At 45.3% G+C, this 18179-nt stretch overlaps 2 protein-coding genes across 6 annotated transcripts in view; one reads left to right on the plus strand and one right to left on the minus strand.

Moving 5' to 3' along the window:
• Window positions 1-859: 859 nt before the first annotated feature.
• LOC126993210 (uncharacterized) lies at window positions 860-4884 on the plus strand. 5 transcript variants are annotated; one of them, XM_050852078.1, is made up of 2 exons: window positions 860-4700; window positions 4737-4884. In XM_050852078.1, exon 1 carries the CDS (start codon window positions 860-862, stop codon window positions 1946-1948), a length of 1089 nt encoding a protein of 362 aa, XP_050708035.1. In that variant the 3' UTR covers window positions 1949-4700; window positions 4737-4884. The 5 variants fall into 5 exon arrangements, with proteins under 5 accessions (XP_050708035.1, XP_050708038.1, XP_050708039.1 ...); XM_050852081.1 differs by having other exon boundaries at window positions 860-4697; XM_050852082.1 differs by having other exon boundaries at window positions 860-4694.
• The window catches only part of LOC126993218 (uncharacterized), a 28342-nt gene continuing 14922 nt past the window's right edge, over window positions 4760-18179 (minus strand). Inside the window, exons 5-7 of the mRNA XM_050852089.1 lie at window positions 10108-10258; window positions 7390-7524; window positions 4760-5298 (exon numbers count right to left, since the gene is read on the minus strand). Of these exons, the coding sequence (XP_050708046.1) occupies window positions 4952-5298; window positions 7390-7524; window positions 10108-10258 (633 nt within the window). The 3' untranslated portion in view covers window positions 4760-4951. The remainder of the gene's footprint in view (window positions 5299-7389; window positions 7525-10107; window positions 10259-18179) is intronic.

The raw sequence follows: 18179 nt of genomic DNA on the forward strand, positions 1-18179 counted from the left end.
CGCCCTCGAGAGGGAGCAACCGAGCCTGCGGATGGAGGTAAGGCCCAACCTTCAGGGCGAGTACGTCCTTACACCCAGGGACGAGGAGTCCGCGGCACTCCTCCGCCGCCTCGCCGAAGAAGGGAACAGGGTCCTCCTTCTCGACCCCAGCGAAAGGAGGCATAAGGTGGTGCTGGAGCGCTACCCTCTCGACCTCCCTCTCGACGCGGTGGAGGCTCACCCTCAAGTGGTCTCCGCACAGCGCCTGTGCTCCCGGAGGGACAAGGAGCCCACAAGGCAGATGCTGCTTGTGTTGGTAGGGCCGCCGCCCGCCAAGCTAGACCTCGGCTGCTGGAGCAAGTACCACCTGCGCCCTTACCAAGGTGAGCCTGTGAGGTGCTTCAAGTGTCAGCGCTACAACCATCTCGGGGTACGGTCCTCCGTCAGGTGCGGCGTGTGCAGCCAGCCCCACCCTACGGAGGAGTGCATCGCCCGCCACAAGGCCCACGAGGCGACCACCGCCAAGTGTCCCAACTGTGGGAAAAGCCACCACGCGTGGAACCCACGGTGCCCCGAGAGGCTCCGCAGGCTGCCCCGGCCACATCGACGGCAACAGCAGCAGCCCCAGGCGCTACCAAGGCGGCGACGATGGCGCCGCCCCAAGGCACCACGCGGCCAGCCCCGGCAACAGGCCTCCCAGAGGGCCAGCACCAGCAACAACGGCAGCAGCAGCCCCGCACGGACGCTCCACGAGGCCAGCCCCGGCAACAGGCAGCCCAGCGCCGGCAGCAGCAGCAGCAGCCCCGCACGGACGCTCCACTAGGCCAGCCCCGGCAGCAGGCCACCCAGCACCGGCAGCAGCAGCAGCAGCCACATCCGGATGCTCCACGTGGCCTGCAGCAGCAGCAGCAGAGACACCACAGCTGCTCCTACGTGCCCAGCCCCAGCAACAGCGGCGGCAAACCTCCTCACCTGCCCCGCCTCCAACCAGGTCAGCGTGAGGTCAACGGCAGGTCCCCAGAGACGCCTACACCCCATCCCAGTCCTCATCAAGGCCGAATGGAGGGATAAGCCGGAAGGACCGGAAGGGCGCAATTGTTCCGCCCCGCCCCCGTGGGAGCTCCCCTCCGCAGAGTTCACCGCCACTCAACTCCCCGCCAGCAAGGCTGTCTGTCCCACCGCTGAGCTGCGGCAGCACGCCCTCATGGCCATGGCGCGGGTCACCGAGCCAGGCTGTGCGATCTACTACACCGACGGCTCGGTTGACCCAGACAGCGGAAGGACGGGCGCTGCTGCCATCACTGGCGGGACCGAACTGGGCATGCGCACCCCCGACCACTGCTCCACCCTGCAGACCGAACTGGTGGCCATCCAGCTGGCCCTGGAGCACGCCCACCACCGTCAGGAGGCCACCGTGGTGCTGCACACTGACTCCAAGTCGGGACTACGGGCCCTCCAGCAGCCGCAGCCCAAAGACGACGTGGGCCTCGTCACCGCCATCCTGGGCAGCCTCCAGAGCCTCGCCGCGCAGGGGCGGCGGGTGAGGCTCAACTGGATTCCAAGTCACGTGGGGGTGCTGGGCAACGAGGCTGCCGACGCGGCCGCCAAGAGAGCTGCGGCGAGTCCCCAGGTGACTAAGCACGTGCCCCCCAGCCTGCGGCAGGTGAAGACTCGAGCCAGGCGCGCCGCAATCCAGGCGACCCGCCACACACACCAGCAGCTGGAGGCCAGAAAGAGGCAGGCGGCATGGTACGCTGCCGCCACCGACTACCAGCCGCTCGACGCCTCCCAGCAGCAGCCCAGGGCGGACGGCATGCTGCTGCAGTGCATCAGGCTGGGTTTCTGCGCCAGGGAGGAGCTGTACGACGGCTTCCAGGGGCAGGAGTGCGACCACTGCGGGAGAAACAGCCGCCGCCCTCAGAACACAGTCGCCAGCACTCGCCCAGCCTGCAGGCGGCGTCCTCCTTAGCAGACGCGAGGCCAGGGCGGCCCATCTCGTCCGCCACACGCCCAGGGAGGTGATGCTGCGGGTGCTCAGGGCGGCACCCCCGCCCCGCTGACCTGACCTGCCCGCAACACACTCACCACCACAGGAAGAAGTCTGTGAGCAGCACAGCGCTCACACCGACACTCTGATTCCCTCACCGGCGGGCTGGTGCCCGCTTTGCATATGATATTGTATATGTTTCTTTTTTTTTTTCTTTTTATCATGTAATGTATGCAATTTATGTGCAATAAACCATTAACTAACTAACTAACTAGGTCATGTCCTGACTGAAGCCCTGACCTAACTCTCCCTCAGGACCTGACATGACTCTCCCCACACCCTTCTCCTTGTTTTCATCCTCTTTATCTCTCCCTGTTTCCTCCACTACTTTTCCTTGTACTCCATTCTTACATCCTCTATCTGTATTTTTTTCATGACTCACTCCGCCCCTCTACTCCCTTTCCCCTTCCGTATTCTTCCGCCCCGCCAAACTAATTCCTGCGCCAAGTTCGTATTTACGAAGCAAATGTCGAAAGTCGAAACAAGAATTATAGAATCATTTATTGGGACCGCGTCGTAACAACAAAACGTCGTAGGAAGTGATTATAAGAGTGTGGGAAAGGTCAATAGGAGTGTGGGAAAGGTTTGCAAGAGTGTGGGGAGGGTTTATAAAGCCTTAAAATATATATAAATAATAAAATAAATATAAGGTCGCTACTTCACAGATTTTCGCCTATCGCGGGGGGTTCTGGAACCTAACCCCCGCGATAGACGAGGGATTACTGTATCCCACTTGACAGCAGAGCATAGGTGTACAGAGCGTGTGTGAGATTGGTGTTCCTGTATGGGGCAGAGACTTGGGCTACGACAAAATAGCTGGAAGCACTATTGATACGATGTGATGTGAGAATGCTTAGATATTTGATGGCAATCAGATGGCAAGATGTAATTTCAAATGAAGAACCGGTGAAAAGGAGTGGCCTGGAGGGCCTGGAGGAGTTGCTGAGTAAGACCAGATTAAGGTGGTTTGGACATGTGAGGAGAAGAGGAGAAGAACACATCCTGAGATGATCACTGAACTTTGAGGTAGAGGGCAGAAGACCACCAGGAAGGCCAAGGAAGACGTGGAGAAGGGTGGTGGAGGAAGATATGAGGATGTGGAACATCACGGAAGAAATGGCTATGGACCGGCAACAGTGGAGGAGGCTCATACCCCATCCAACCCCACCATAGAGAATAAATGGACGTTGAACGATGATGATGATGATGATGATAATAATAATGATAATTATAATAATAATAATAATAATAATAATAATAATAATAATAATAATAATAATAATAATAATAATGCAGTCAGCCCTGATGATGCAGCTACCAAGAACCTCTCCAGGAACCACTCAAGAAAACTGGTAAATTTCCTTTTTCAGTAAGCCATCCGCTGTGATTAGCATGGATTTAGGTTTCACTTGTAGCCTGGTGACATATACTCCCAGGTCTTTCTCTGCTCTCCTGAGGAGAGGCAAGGAGAGGTATTTAAAGGGTCTTGCTGAGGAAGTCGAGGGCCATTTAAATGTAAGTGACCTCCGACCTACTGGACAACTGGTTAAGTGTACAGACAACCGCGGTTGCCAGTAGCCCCAACGGTTGGAGGAAAATGGCCAGTGTGACACCACCTTTACTGAGCCTTGAAGAAGCTCTGCACCAAGACTCTGTGGTGGATAATGGAGTGTTTCCCATGTGGTACTGGTGTGCTGGATATCCCCTCCCAAGGTGCAGGACTTAACATTTTTCTTCATTGAATAGTAGCAGCCACTTTTTGTTCCATTCCTGTAGCTTGCTGATGTCTTCTGGTAGGAAATCCACAGTCAAGAAGTTAAATTTCTTGCTATTTTCCTTTTTTATCAAATTTCTCATGGATCACTAAGATAGGCAGTAACCTAAGACACACATTTTTAAGCTTTTCAGCACCCAAGCACACACAGTTGACAAGGCAATCTTGGTTGTGGGCATTTTCCTGGGTAGTTTTATGACCCTGATGGTGGAGTGACAAAGCTTCTGTACCAAGAACATGAAAAAAACCCTCATGAGAACTTGATTAATCTCCTTTTTGGCCTTGGAAATTGTTAATGCGAGAGGTGGAAGCGGCTGAAAATACCAACCTAAGCTTGTTCATTTCTCAGTAATCCAGGTGAAACAAACATGTTCATTCTTTGACTACTTTCTATGGAACAAAGCCCCGCCATCATCATCATCATCATCGTTTAACGTCCATTTATTCCCTATGGTGGGGTTGGACGGGATATGAGCCTCCTCCACTGTTGCCGGTCCATAGCCATTTCTTCCATGATGTTCAGCCTCCTCATATCTTCCTCCACCACCCTTCTCCACATCTTCCTCGGCCTTCCTGTCACAGTGTGAGTTTCCAGTGTATGTATTGCTGGTCATGCAAAAGCTGATCCCCCCAAGAGGAAAGTATCAAGACACCTCTCCTTCCAAAATTGACCTCTCTTTTGGCCACTCCTCTTAACTATTTTACAAGGGCAGTGATTTGCAGGGTTTTTTCATTGTTGTTTTCTTTATTTTTGCCCTTGAGCTGTTTCCATTGGTGTAAAAAAAAAGGGGGGGGGGCTGTGATGCTTAACTGCGGAATAAATACAAGCCATCAAAAATGTTAGTAGTACCAATAGTAGTTGTAGTAGTAGTAGTAGTAGTAGTAGTAGTAGTAGTAGTAGTAGTAGTAGTAGTAGTAGTAGTAGTAGTAGTAAAGTAGTAGTAGTAGTAGTAGTAGTAGTATAGTAGTAGTAATAAAAGTAGTAATAGTAGTAGTGGTAACCCTCCAGAGAAGTAGTATCCATGTAAAGTCAACCTCCTAAACTAGACTTCAAAAAATTGTAACAAAAACTTGACTTACTAATATGAGTATATACAATAGATGCAACACTCGGGATGCTTGACGAAACGAGTGTATAGCAAATGCAACAGTCACAGCACGGAAAAATTAAACTTAAACGTGCTCCCAGATTGAGCTGCTTTGAATGGTGTCACTACTTTCTTTGGCCCACCTAAACTCTCAGGGGATAAACTTTTTGCACCACTCCCAGTAAAGTTTGCTTCCTCACCACCACCGGCATTCACCTCCTTAACAAGAGCTCCAGAAGTGCTCCCACTACCAGATGAGTCTGAGGTTGTGACTTCTGGTTCCTGGCTCACAGCTGGCTCTTTGGAATTTGTTGAAGGTTCAGTGATGATGTCCGGGGAATGAACGGTCGACTTTCTGAAGAACACAGACTCACTTGGAAGGGCAGAACTCTTCTTCATCTTCGGCGTCTCTGTGAAGAGTTGATGGGATATGCAACCTTAACAATCAGGCTCATACATTATAAGGAGAGAGGGTTACAGGAATGAGGTCCCTGCCAAATATCACTTGGTCTAAGATGGATTTTGAGATCATTTGTAGAGCAATCTTCAATTGTTAAAGACTACCCCCTCTTATATTCTGATGCAATGTTGCCTCTTTCTATCTTATATCAATATTTTCATGATGACTGCTCTCCTGAACTTCCTAACTGCACTGCACTCAACTTTCAACTCGAGCTCACCCCTATACTGTCCGAATCCCTTTTGCAAGAGTTAATCATCCCTTCCGCTTGTAACTCTAGAACAGCCTTCCTTCATCTGTATTTCCTCCTGCCTATGAATTGACCTCTTTCAAAAAGACCACCAAGGCACTTCTCCCTCTGAAATTGACCTCTCTTTTGGCCACTGTTCTCTACTTTCTTTTATGGGAACAATGCTGGTGGGCTTTTTTGCAAGTCCCTCAATCCACCAATACCACCATCAACCTTTCCCTAATCCACCTGTCCCCCACCAAGCCTCCTTCAAGCCCCGTCCTCCACCTTTTTCTTCCTATTTGCTAGTCCATCTATCAACTCTCCACCTATCTCTTTGTCCCATTCATTACCAGGTTTCTCCTATCCACCAGATCATCCACCTACCATGTTTATTGTTTCTTCATTAAATAACATGTTTTTAAAAGTCCAAACCATAACTCTGTCTAGTCTCTTAACAGTCGCACTAGACCATATCATGTTTAGGACATGTCCTAACTGAAATTGCACAAAGAAAAAGGGCAGCAGCTTCAAATGGAAGTATCAGAAAAGGCTGTGGTGATTCTTTGAAAAATAGAAATGTATATTTCAAATATTTCCTTGACTGGCACTTTCTATTTTGGGTGTTTTTGGTTCCTTTTAATAGCTCTTCTTTAGTTCATTTGAGTGTTTGGAGGGGCCAAGACTACCCACATGCTGTCCTCATGATTGTCTTTCAACCCAGATTCCAGCGAAACTTTCTAAGAAGGTCAGGTCAAGTGAAGCTCGAGGGGAGAGGGGTGGGGCAGGATTAGTATAGCAAGATGGTGGCACTAGAAAACACTGCCTGCGCGACTGATTGGCTGGGACCAACCACCAGCTCCATCAAAAAGGTTTACTGGCAGTATAGGATTAATTTTTTAAAAATAAATAAATAGATAAAAGATCCCAATGAAGAGTAAAGATGGGGCCACACGATATAGCCGAGAGTGGCCCAAGTGCTCAGCTCTGTAGCGTTGGCCCTTGAGCCTGTGGTGGGAAGAACCCATTACCCCAGGACAGGGTCAGCGTGACACCTGGGTTATCACAGTTTACCTTCCCCAGGTTTCCCCAGGTACCCATTTAAAGGCTGAGGAATGAATAGTTTTAGTGCAAGAATGTTCCACAAGAATTAGGATTTTTTAAAGTGAAAATAGTGATTTGCGTGATGTATTTTCCTAACCCACCTTGAGCCATGGATGAGGAACTATTTGCACCACATCCTGATAAATGAAGTGAATAGTATTTTTTTACAGCAGAGGAGAGGGAAAAAATAAATGAGAACAAAAAATCTCCCCATACTGCTCTTTCGGCCACCTCTTCGGATTCTATACAGTAGCAGCGAGTAGCGGGCTTTTTTTTATTGTTGTTTCCTTTTTTTGTGTGCCCTTGTGCTGTCTCCTTTGCTGAAAAAAAAAAAACAAAAAAAAAGCTATATGAGAAGGAATATGTGAGTGGCCAAAATAGAGGTCAATTTCAGGTGGAGAGATGTCTTGATACTTCTCTCTTGAAGGAGGTCAAGTCACAGGCAGGTGGAAATACAGACGAAGAAGAAGAGGTTTCGATATCAGTAAGAATTTTGCTCGGCAGGATTTCCCAATATATGTGTGAGTTTAGTAAATATCAGGACACCTCTCCTCCCAAAATTGACCTCTCTTTTGGCCACCTCTTTTGATTCTTTTTTTGTAGGAGCAGCGAGTAGCGGGCTTTTTTTTATTATTGTTTCCTTTTTTTGTGCCCTTGAGCTGTCTCCTTTGTTGTAAAAAAAAAAAAAAAATGTTACATGGAACTTACCCATTTTAATTTTTGACTCCTCTTGTGCCATCTTGCTCCGGTAATCACCAAACAGCGAGCTCATCACTTGCCTCTTCTTGATGTGTTGTGCCTTGCTGCTCGTCAGGGTCCGATGTGCTTTGGCCATGTCTTCTCCTGCAAAGGTGAAAGGAAGGACCCATGCATGCTGTTATTTTTTAGGGCACAGTTAAGGGGCTATTACACTGGGCAAATTTTCTGTGGCTCTTCAGTCAAACCACGATTTCTGCTAGCGTGGTTCTCATTTGTTTCTTGTTATTGCTGCTGATGACAATGGTGAGTAATACCGTCATCCTTCATTGAAATCTACCGTAGCTTTGGAAGATTGTGGACACGTCAGAAAACCACGGAAACATAAGAACCACGCCACGGAAATCGTGGTTTGACTGAAGATCCATGGAAAATTTGCCCGGTGTAATAGGGGCTTTAAACAAACAAACAAAAAAGCCAGTAATGCAGCACCCCTACAATATAAAGAGACAGGAAAACATCAAAAGAGAAGGATCAGTTTTATTCCTAGAGATGTCTTGGTACCCTCCTGTTGAAAGAGAGCAAGTTACAGGAAGGAGGAAATACAGACGGAGGAAGGAGGTCGCTGGGTTTACCAGTGAAAGGATTGGAAGCATGAAGACAGTGGTGGTTGAGAAGTTGGCTTGCATGGGTGTCAGTCTTTAGTTCAGTTCTTCAGTTTATGTCCAACAGCCAGAGGTCCAACGCTGCCAGATTGTCGTACTCTGCCTCTTATTTTTGCCAATTTCCGACCCCAAAACTGCCTCCTCAACCCCAATAACTGCCTTCATATATAGTTATTGTTAAAATGGTTAGTTATTGGTGTTTTTTGGCAATAGTTACGGCTCAGAAAATGGTAAATACAAGGCTCTGAGTACAATAATCTGGCCATGGTGCAGAGGTCATTCTTCACAACCTTGTCATGAGTCTTCTTTGGTCTACTCACTTCACTCTACACTCTCCCCTTTGGTGTACCTCATCTAATGCTACCTTCTCCCCTCCTTTGGTCTACTCCTGATGCTACTCTCAACTGCTACTCTCTGCTCTTTTTATCTCACATTTAACCCCTTGAATGCAGATTTCCTACAAGACATCACCAAGCTACAGAAGTGGAGCAATAAGTGGCTGCTACGATCCAATGAAGAAAAATGTAAAGTCCTGCACCTTGGGAGGGGAAATCCAGGATACCAATACCACATGGGAAACACTCCACTATCCACCACAGAGTCAGAGAAAGACCTGGAAGTATATGTTAACAGGCTACCAGTGAAGGCAAAATCCGTGCCAATCGCAGCGGACGGGTTAAATCACAGAGTGAACACCGAACTTCCATCATGGCTGAGATATGTGCTTGACTGTTTACTGCTTCACCTCCCTATTCAATACTAACTTGTCCCCTACAAATGGCTAGCTACAGCAGGTCTCCACTCTCTTGCCTCTTCTTAAATACTCTAAGCCTTTGTTCTTTAATGCGAGTTACCCTGACTTCTCAAACCTATCTTGTTCCTGTTAACCCTAAACATCATATCAGACCATCCCCTTCTCTCTAACACCCAGCAATTTACTCTCTCCTGCTAAATGGATAATCTTAACCCGGTAGCAGCGGGGATCAGGTTTCTTAATGGTCCCTCTAAGCGAGAAAAATGAGAAAAAATCATCACTCACACAAACCATTTCATAATATATATCAAAGCATTTCTGATCAGTTTATGTATCATGTATTTTTGGGGGTTTATATCATGGCACAAATTTGGCCCATCGCTGCTACACGGTAAAGCCACAAATTTGGCCCATCGCTGCTACACGGTATAGCCACAAATTTGGCCCATCGCTGCTACACGGTAAAGCCACAAATTTGGCCCATCGCTGCTACACGGTAAAGCCACAAATTTGGCCCGTCGCTACTACCGGGTTAAACAGGGGCCAGATGTGACTTTCGCCTGTATTGTTCTTATAGTTTCCAAGCATATGTTTACCAGGTATGTATGCTAATATTCAGGATCCTTAAACCCAAACACTCAGCAGTTCACTCTCTCCTGTTAAATGGATAAGCTTAAACAGGGGCCAGATGTGACTTTCCACTGTATTGTTCTTATACTTTCCAAGCATTTGTTTACCAAGTGCATAAGCTAATATTCAGGATCCTTAAACCCAAACACCCAGCAGTTCACTCTCTCCTGTTAATTAAATGGATAATCTTAAACAGGGGCCAGATTTGACTTTTGACTGTATTGTTCTTATAGTTTCCAAGCATTTTCATCAAGTGCGTATGCTAATATTCAGGATCCTTAAACCCAAACATTGTATCCCTTAATAAAACCGTCAGCAGGTAGGCGGTGGCTGAGTGGTAGCGTGCTGGGTCCACATTCACCGTGTGATGGACAACGCGGGTTTGAATCTCCACGCTACCACCTCGGATTTTTCAGTCACCACCGAGTGGCTTAAAACTACCCACATGCTGTCCTGAAGATCACCCATCAACCCGAACTCAAGAGGAAACTGTCCAAGTGAATCAAGAAGGAGTTCCAGGGGGCAGCATGAGCCAAAAGAAGATGGCGCCACTATAAACACTTGCCTGCGCCATGACGGGCTGGGGACGACTGCCATCCAGGCCCCTCAAGAGAGCCTACCGGCGCTACAGGCGTACACATAAAAAAAAGACAAGTTGCAAAGAGATCAAAACTTGCGTACTTTCTTTGAGGGATGCCTTTTTCATGGACGCTTCAAGCTGCTGCACACACCACTGCAGCTCAACCCTGAATCTGTCCGCTGCCTCCGTGCCATCCTCGACTGCTGACGTGTTTGTGGGAACACCTGGCTTGCCGGGGGGCTTCTTTTTACTCTGAAACACAAACCGCCTTTAGAGAAAACCTGCAATGCTTCCAGAGACATAGAGCTACTTCAAGTCCAGCAATCCAACTTTTTTAATATTTCCTTGTACTCCAGATTTCTGATAACTGCTTCTTCTTTTATTCCTACCTTCAGGAGTTCTTTTTTCTCTAAGGGATTGTAATATCTTGTCTGTATTGCTTTGGGACATTAGGTAGATTTTCTTTATTTTATTTATTCATTTATTTTTTTTACATCAAGGGAGGCAGCGACAAAAAAGCCTGCCAAGCGCTGCTCCAAGAACCGAAGACAGAACAAGAGGCCAAAAGAGAGGTCAATTTCAGGGGACTGGTGGAATTCAGATTAATGGACTTTCACCATATGTAGGAATAACATAAGAACAAAAGAAAATAAGAACACAAGATTAAAGTTCCCATTAACCCCCTGGCTGTGGATTTCCTACAAGAAGACATCACCAAGCTACAGGAGTGGAGCAACAAGTGGCTGCTACAATTCAATGAAGAAAAATGTAAAGTCCTGCACCTTGGGAGGGAAAATCCAGCACACCAATACCACATGGGAAACACTCCACTATCCACCACAGAGGCAAAGAAAGACCTGGGACTATATATATGATGTTACCAGGCTACCAGTGAAGGTGAAATCTGTGCCAATCGCAGCGGACAGGTTAATATAATAAACCTGTAAACTAAACCACAGTCAGTGTATATTTTGTAACATGACATTTCTATTACATATTTCCCAAGTTATCTTATCAGCAGCTACTTCAACTGTGCAAATCCGTGAAATACCAGTTTTCTTATGATTGCCAAGATGGAAAATGCAGTGACAGATTTGAGGCAGCCTGATATTTTACTGTATGCAAGTATTCAACAACTATAGTCACCGTGCACTATAGTCGGTATTATAAGACACTTTTGATTCTCATATCAGCTATTTCTAAAGGTCAAAGTGGGGATCAATCGAGTTATTCGTAATATGTGTTCTTTTAGGTTCATGGTACAGAAGAAAGGTTAAACTACCACCAGGGTCATAAAACTATCCCTGGAAATGCCACAAACACCTACAAAAGCCTTGTCAAATATGTGAACTTGGGCACCATATCATTAGTAATACGACCCCATAAGCTGGTTCAGAAGCCCCACCCCCTATTGCAGTGATTCACAAAGTGTGTGCCGCGGCACACTAGTGTGCCGCCATTATCTCCTTGGTGTGCCGCGAAAATAATATAGTTTTGCTAGGTCTCAAGAATTCCTCACATAAATCGGCGAGAATAATACTTGTAATGCGAATGTCAGACTGGTCAAGTACGTGTCCAGTACGCGTCTGTAAGCACCCTGCTCCCAGCCGCTCCCCACTCCCCAGTGTGTGTCAGTGTGGCCTTGACCGTGACTGTAGAAAGTTGCTCTTTTGGTTGTCATATTCATATTTTTTTCAAAACCTGAGAAAAATGGATAAATTCATCATAAAGAAGCGTAAATGTGATGAGGAGGCTAGTGGAAGTAACGTGATGGTTGATGATGAGCGTAATTCTGCTGTCCCAAGTGTAGACCTAACGAAGACAATGGCAGTTGCTAGCAAAAGTAAGCCACGTCGCTCATATCAGGACAACTACCTAGCACTGGGGTTCACATGGTGTGACGATGAACTTGGTCCTAAGCCAAAATGTGTTGTGTGTGGTACTGAACTATCGAATGAAGCCATGGTTCCTAGTAAAATGAAGAGACATTTAACTACAAAACACAGTTACCTTTCTGATAAACCTCTGGATTATTTCAAGAGACTCTTAAATGACAACAAACAACAAAAGTGCAGTTTTGAGAAAAAGGTTAAAGTGGCAGAAAAGGCTCAAAAAGCAAGCTATTTAGTAGCAGAATTAATTGCCAAAACTATGAAGCCCCATACAATTGCTGAATCTCTCATTCTTCCATCATGCTGTGCTATAGTAAAAACAATGTTTGGGGCTGAAGCTGAAAAAGAAGTCAGGAAAATTCCTCTCTGATAATACTATTAGTAGGCGAATCGAGGAGATGTCATCTGATATTGAAAAAAGTGTATGTGAACTTGTAAAAGAAAAAGGAATGTATGCCTTACAAGTAGATGAGTCAACTGACGCTGGAGGAAAAGCACAGTTACTAGTGTTCATGCGGTATATTACTGGCAATAAAATAGCAGAACAGTTTTTATGCTGCAAAGAACTAGTGCAAACCACAGGACAAGATATATTTTCTACAGTGAGTGACTATTTGCGGACGGTTGATTTGACATGGAAATCATGTGTAGGGATTTGCACGGATGGTGCTCCTTCAATGGTAGGATCAATGAAAGGTTTTGTATCATTAGTGAAAAAAGAAAATCCAGAATTGATTTCAACCCACTGTTTTTTGCACCGTGAAGCTCTTGTTACTAAAACACTGGGATGCAAACTCAAATCTGTTCTTGATGACATTGTAAAAATGGTAAACTTTATCAAGAGGAGACCAGTTAAGTCATGCTTGTTTTCCCTGCTTTGTGAAGAAATGGGGGCTCCTCATGTAGCCCTTATCTTGCACACAGAAGTTAGATGGTTATCAAGAGGCAGGGTGCTTTCTCGAGTACAGGAGCTGAAGGAAGAAATGCTCACCTTCTTTACTCTTGAAGGAAAACTTGAATATTGTGAATTACTGGCTGATGAAACTTGGTGTGTTAAATTATGTTACTTAGCAGATATTTTTGAATATCTGAACAATGTCAGTACTACCATGCAAGGGAGACTGGAAAATCTGTTATCTTCTTCAGATAAAATGAAGGCTCTGACAGAAAAAATTAGGCTCTGGAATGTTAAAGTGAAAGATGGCAACTTGGATATGTTTCCCAAAACTGCTGCTACAAAAAATAAAGACATTGTTCCACTGATATGTGAGCATCTTGAAAGCCTAGAAAAGAATATTGAAAAGTATTTTCCAAATATATCTGTTGAAAGTTACGACTGGCTGAGAAATCCATTCATTTATGATCCATCAAACTCACAACAACTTAGTCTCAGTGAGGAAAAGGAGCTAACAGACATCCGTAATGACCGCACTCTGAAACTTAAGTACAAGGAAGTATCACTTGAAACTTTCTGGATTGATATTGAAAAAGAATTCCCACACTTAGCAAAAAAAGCTCAAAAAATTCTTCCCCAGTTTTCAACCTCGTATTTGTGTGAACTAGGGTTCTCAATCCTCATTAACATAAAAAGTAAGAAAAGGTCAAGACTGCTAAGCGTTGAAGAAGAAATAAGGGTGTGCCTGTCTAGTGTTCCTCCTAATATACCGCGGATATACAAATCGAGCCAACCTCACGTTTCTCACTAATAAGGTAAGTGTGCATTATCAATAATGAAATTTACATGTAGTATTTTAAAAGGTACTGCTAAGTTTAAGAATATATATATATATATATATATATATATATATATATATATATATATATATATATATATATATATATATATATATATATATATATATATATATATATATATATATATATATATATATATATATATATATATATATATATATATATATATATATATATATATATATGTATATCAAAGGGCAGGTGTGCCGCTAAAATATTAGTTGTTTCTTAGTGTGCCGTCATACTAAATAGTTTGAAAACCACTGCCCTATTGTGTAATTAAGGGAGGTGACTGGTTGCAATGTTACCAGACTGTCAAACTCAAAACATTGCATTCATCAGTTTAAGCCACTAAACTGACATCACACCCACACAAATCACGACAATCAATCAAAGTTATCATCAAAACTGTTAATTATTGATGTCTTTTTTGCAATGGGAAAATGTCAAAAAAGCAACAGATGCGATGACTGACTATGATGATCTGACAACGCTAACTGGCTGGACAAAAGCTTCAGTTAGGAGTCAATGTCACTATGGAGGAAGGCTGAGAGGGGAGGGTGAGGGCTTCTGGATCAACTTAACACAGCAGCAGCGGGGATCATGTTTCTTAACCCGGTAGCAGCGACGGGCCAAATTTGTGGCTTTACCATGTAGCAGCGATGGGCCAAATTTGTGCCATGATATAACGCCCCCCAAAATAGATGATATAGAATCTGATCACAAATGCTTTGATATATATTATGAAATGGTTTATGTGAGGGGTGATTTTTCCTCATTTTTCTCGCTTGGAGGGACCATTAAGAAACATGATCCCTGGTGCTACAGGGTTAATGGTCCCTCTAAGCGAGAAAAATGAGAAAAAATAATCACTCACACAAACCATTTCATAATATATGTATATCAAAGCATTTGTGATCAATTTATGTATCATCTATTTTGGGGGCTTTATATCACATCACAAATTTGGCCCATCACTGCTACACGGTAAAGCCACAAATTTGGCCCATCGCTGCTACACGGTAAAGCCACAAATTTGGCCCGTCGCTGCAACCAGGTTAATGTACAGTGACGAGAGTTGGCACTGTGCTCAACGCTGCCAGATTGTCGTACTCAGCCTCTCATGTTTGCCGATTTCCCACCCCTAAACTGCCTCCTCGACCCCAATAATTGCCTTCATATATAGCTATCATTAAAATGGTTAATTATTTTTTTGTTTTTTTGTTTTACATTAGGACATGGCTCAAGGGCAACAAAAAGAGTACAAAAAAAAGCCCGCTACTCGCCGCTCCTATAAAAGATAAAAGTAAAGAGTAGCCAACAGAGGTCAATTTCGGGTGGATTGGATTGGTGTTTTTTGGCATTAGCTATGGCTCAGAAACCGGTAAATACAAGGCTCTGAGTACGATAATTTGGCAACGGTGATTTGTGCTCCATAGTTAGACGCATATGTGAGGTCCGTATGGGTGGGTCCTGAGCCTCTATGGAGCACTGCCACATCGCCCCAATACATCAATCTCTCATATGTCAGCTATTTATTATTTGAAATTGTGAACTGAATTTTCCGTGTACATTAGATATGGCTATATGGTGCTATGAATGTGCTGCTTTTTAGAATACAGTACCCTCTCGAGTTTCGCGCTTGCTTCATTCCGAGGGTATAGCGCTAAACTCGAGGATCGCGAAACTCGAGGATCGCGAAACTCGAGGTATTGAAATACATGAAAAAGCGCTTATTGGTTCCGGCCTGTGGAAAAAAAATACTTTTTTTTTCGACTTGACTCCCTTGTTATCACAATTTTTTTCGACTTTACTCTCTTGTTATTTCAAAATACGTACCTTGGGAATAGGCAGAAAATGGGAAGTGAGAAGAGGTCGTTCTGAAGCCGCAGTTGAAGGCGGCTGCCTTACAATTGGCTGGCAGTTCTGAATACACGCTTGTGATCCAAGTGGTGTCGTCTGCTAATGTAAGGGTGGTTACTCGCGGTCACCCGTGGTACAGTTGGACAAACCTATAGCTTCTGGTAGTTTTCTGTGTGTTATGGTATAATCTGCTAACTCTTTCTGTTATATATCATCAAATCACTAACATCATGATTGACTTTTCAATGTCTATTGAACGTAAACTGCCGCCGCAATCGCAAAATAGCTCGCAAAGAGGTTCAACTTTCTTACTGCTTCCATATTTCCCTCACCGCTCACAAATACCACAAGCGGACAAAAATTAACAAATCCAGGCAAATTAACACTTTTAATGCTGTGTATTCCCACAGCGCGCATGTGTGGTGGACAGCAGAATGACTAATTTCAGTGGGAAGATATTTCTTGCAACACCGGCCAGTGTATAGTGGACCTTCTTCTTCTTTTGACCTGTAATGCTTTGTATAGCTTCTTAGGTCCTCCTTCTCCACACTTTTATACTTCACAACATGCACTTTGGGCCGCTTTCACAGTCATTTTGTTTGTATTGATCGTTACCAATGGCGGTGATCGCTGCTCAAGTATTTCCACGTGAAACTGGCCGATGGGTGGATGGTGTCGGAGGTATTGCCTTTACAACGGCACCTCGTGGCGGCTGCGGGGTTAGCCTCGCCCCGCACCTTACCACACACTCTCAACACCTGTCGCTTTCTCTGCAGCCACCACTACCCCATAGGCCAATTTCACGTGGAAAACTATAGCGTCAACCGCCGCCATTGGTAACGATCAAAACAAAGTGACTGTGAAAGCGGCCCTTATTTACTTAACACTGCGCACTTATACACTTCACCCTGAACTTAGGTGTTTTTCTGTTCTTTTCTTTCCCTGATTTTGGTTTTCTATGCCCTTTTGCTATTTTCCACTGTTACTTTTCACCGTCGCTGCCATGCATTACAGGTCAAAAGAAGAAGAAGAAGAAAACATCACTGGGAGATCTACAATTTTCACACTCAAGAAAAAAGTTTTTGGGACTGTGGTTCCCCAGCACGGGGTGTTCTCTTATCTTGTTAATCAAGTAGTAAGTAAAGCAGCTCTGCCAGTCCATTTTACAAGTCTCTTGGTGGGCCATCTTCCACTGCTCCTCACTCCTCAGCCACTGCCATCGTCTGTTTGTTTACATACAGCCATGAGGTACCCACGTACCCACGCACACACGCTCGTACTCACAACCATTTTCCATTCATAAGGACAACCAACAACTCGCTCCCAGTTGGGCATACAGGCAACTGCGGTTGCCCATAGCCCCAATGGTTGGACACCGCCTTTTAAGGCAGCATGCATGACTCCGACGGTAGGTAGACGTGACCTGTACATGTCAAAGGAGCGCGAAACTCGTGGCGGTAATGCGCAAAAGTCGTGATGGTAAGAATTTAGGACTAAGCGCTAAACTTGAGGATCGTGAAACTTGGATAGCGCGAAACTCGAGAGGGTACTGTAGTAGCAGTAAACTATAAATTCCATAACACGACATTGGTCCAAATTTTCAAACGTATCGGCACCTCAGTTTGCCTGTTTGAAAAGCCTCTCGTAGAAGTTGATAGGATTTTCATGGACTGTTTTGTGATTCTAGCGATAGTTTTACACGACATCTGCACCTTGAACGGGAAAAATCACCCATGAAAACCCGGCTATTCTTTTCTGTGGCCTTGGTAAATGGTCGTATGGAAGCCTGATACGTTTAAGAATATGGACCATTATTGCTTCCTGAAGTTGTCAACGATCAAGCACACCATGTCACTCCTTCCTTCGCCCTCATCTCCCATAAAATCAACTGACTGAGCTAGTATTTTATGTCTCCAAACCTTAAGCAGCCACAGATCAAGAGTTCCCAGTGCATTCTCAGACTAAAGCTCATTGGTAGTTCTATTCCTAATGCTATCTAGTTTTAGAATCCTTCCCTACAATCAAAACTTGCAGGCGGCAGGCTGGCAGTAGGCGGTGGCTGAGTAGTTAGTGTGCTGGGCTCACATTCACTACGCCATGGACAACGTCGGTTCGAATCCCCATGCTACCACCTGGGATTTTTCAGTCACCGCTGAGTGGCATAAGGCTACCCACATGCTGTCCATAAGGGAGGCGGTGGCTGAACGAATAGTGAGACGGCCCCGCGTTCAGGAGGACACGAGTTCAATCCTCGACCGGTGCCACCAAGCTGGGATTTTTCAGCTGCTGCCGAGTGGCTTAAAACTACCCACATGCTGTCCAGAAGACCACCAATCAACCCGGACTCTAGATTCTAGGATTAAAGATGAGCTCCGGGAGGGCAGCATGAGCCAACGCAAGATGGCGCCACTATAAACACTCGCCTGCGCCAGAACAGGCTGGGCCGACCATCAGGCCCCACCGGGAAGAAGCCTTGGACCGACCATCAGGAATCCAGGATCCACTGGGAAAAAGCCTACCGGCGCAATAGGCCAAGATGTAAAAAAATAAATAAATAAATAAATAAAAAAAAAAAAAAAAAAAAAAGACTACCCATCAACCCGGACTATAGAAGAAACCGTCCAGTGAATCAAGAATGAGTTCCGGGGGGGAGCATGAGCCAA

This window comes from Eriocheir sinensis, unplaced genomic scaffold (genome assembly GCF_024679095.1).
Source record: "Eriocheir sinensis breed Jianghai 21 unplaced genomic scaffold, ASM2467909v1 Scaffold584, whole genome shotgun sequence".
Taxonomy (NCBI): domain Eukaryota; kingdom Metazoa; phylum Arthropoda; class Malacostraca; order Decapoda; family Varunidae; genus Eriocheir; species Eriocheir sinensis.

Bases quoted from the DNA above. Each gene is read 5' to 3' on its own strand.
- LOC126993210 (XM_050852078.1), top strand. From the start codon at position 860: ATGCTCCACGTGGCCTGCAGCAGCAGCAGCAGAGACACCACAGCTGCT.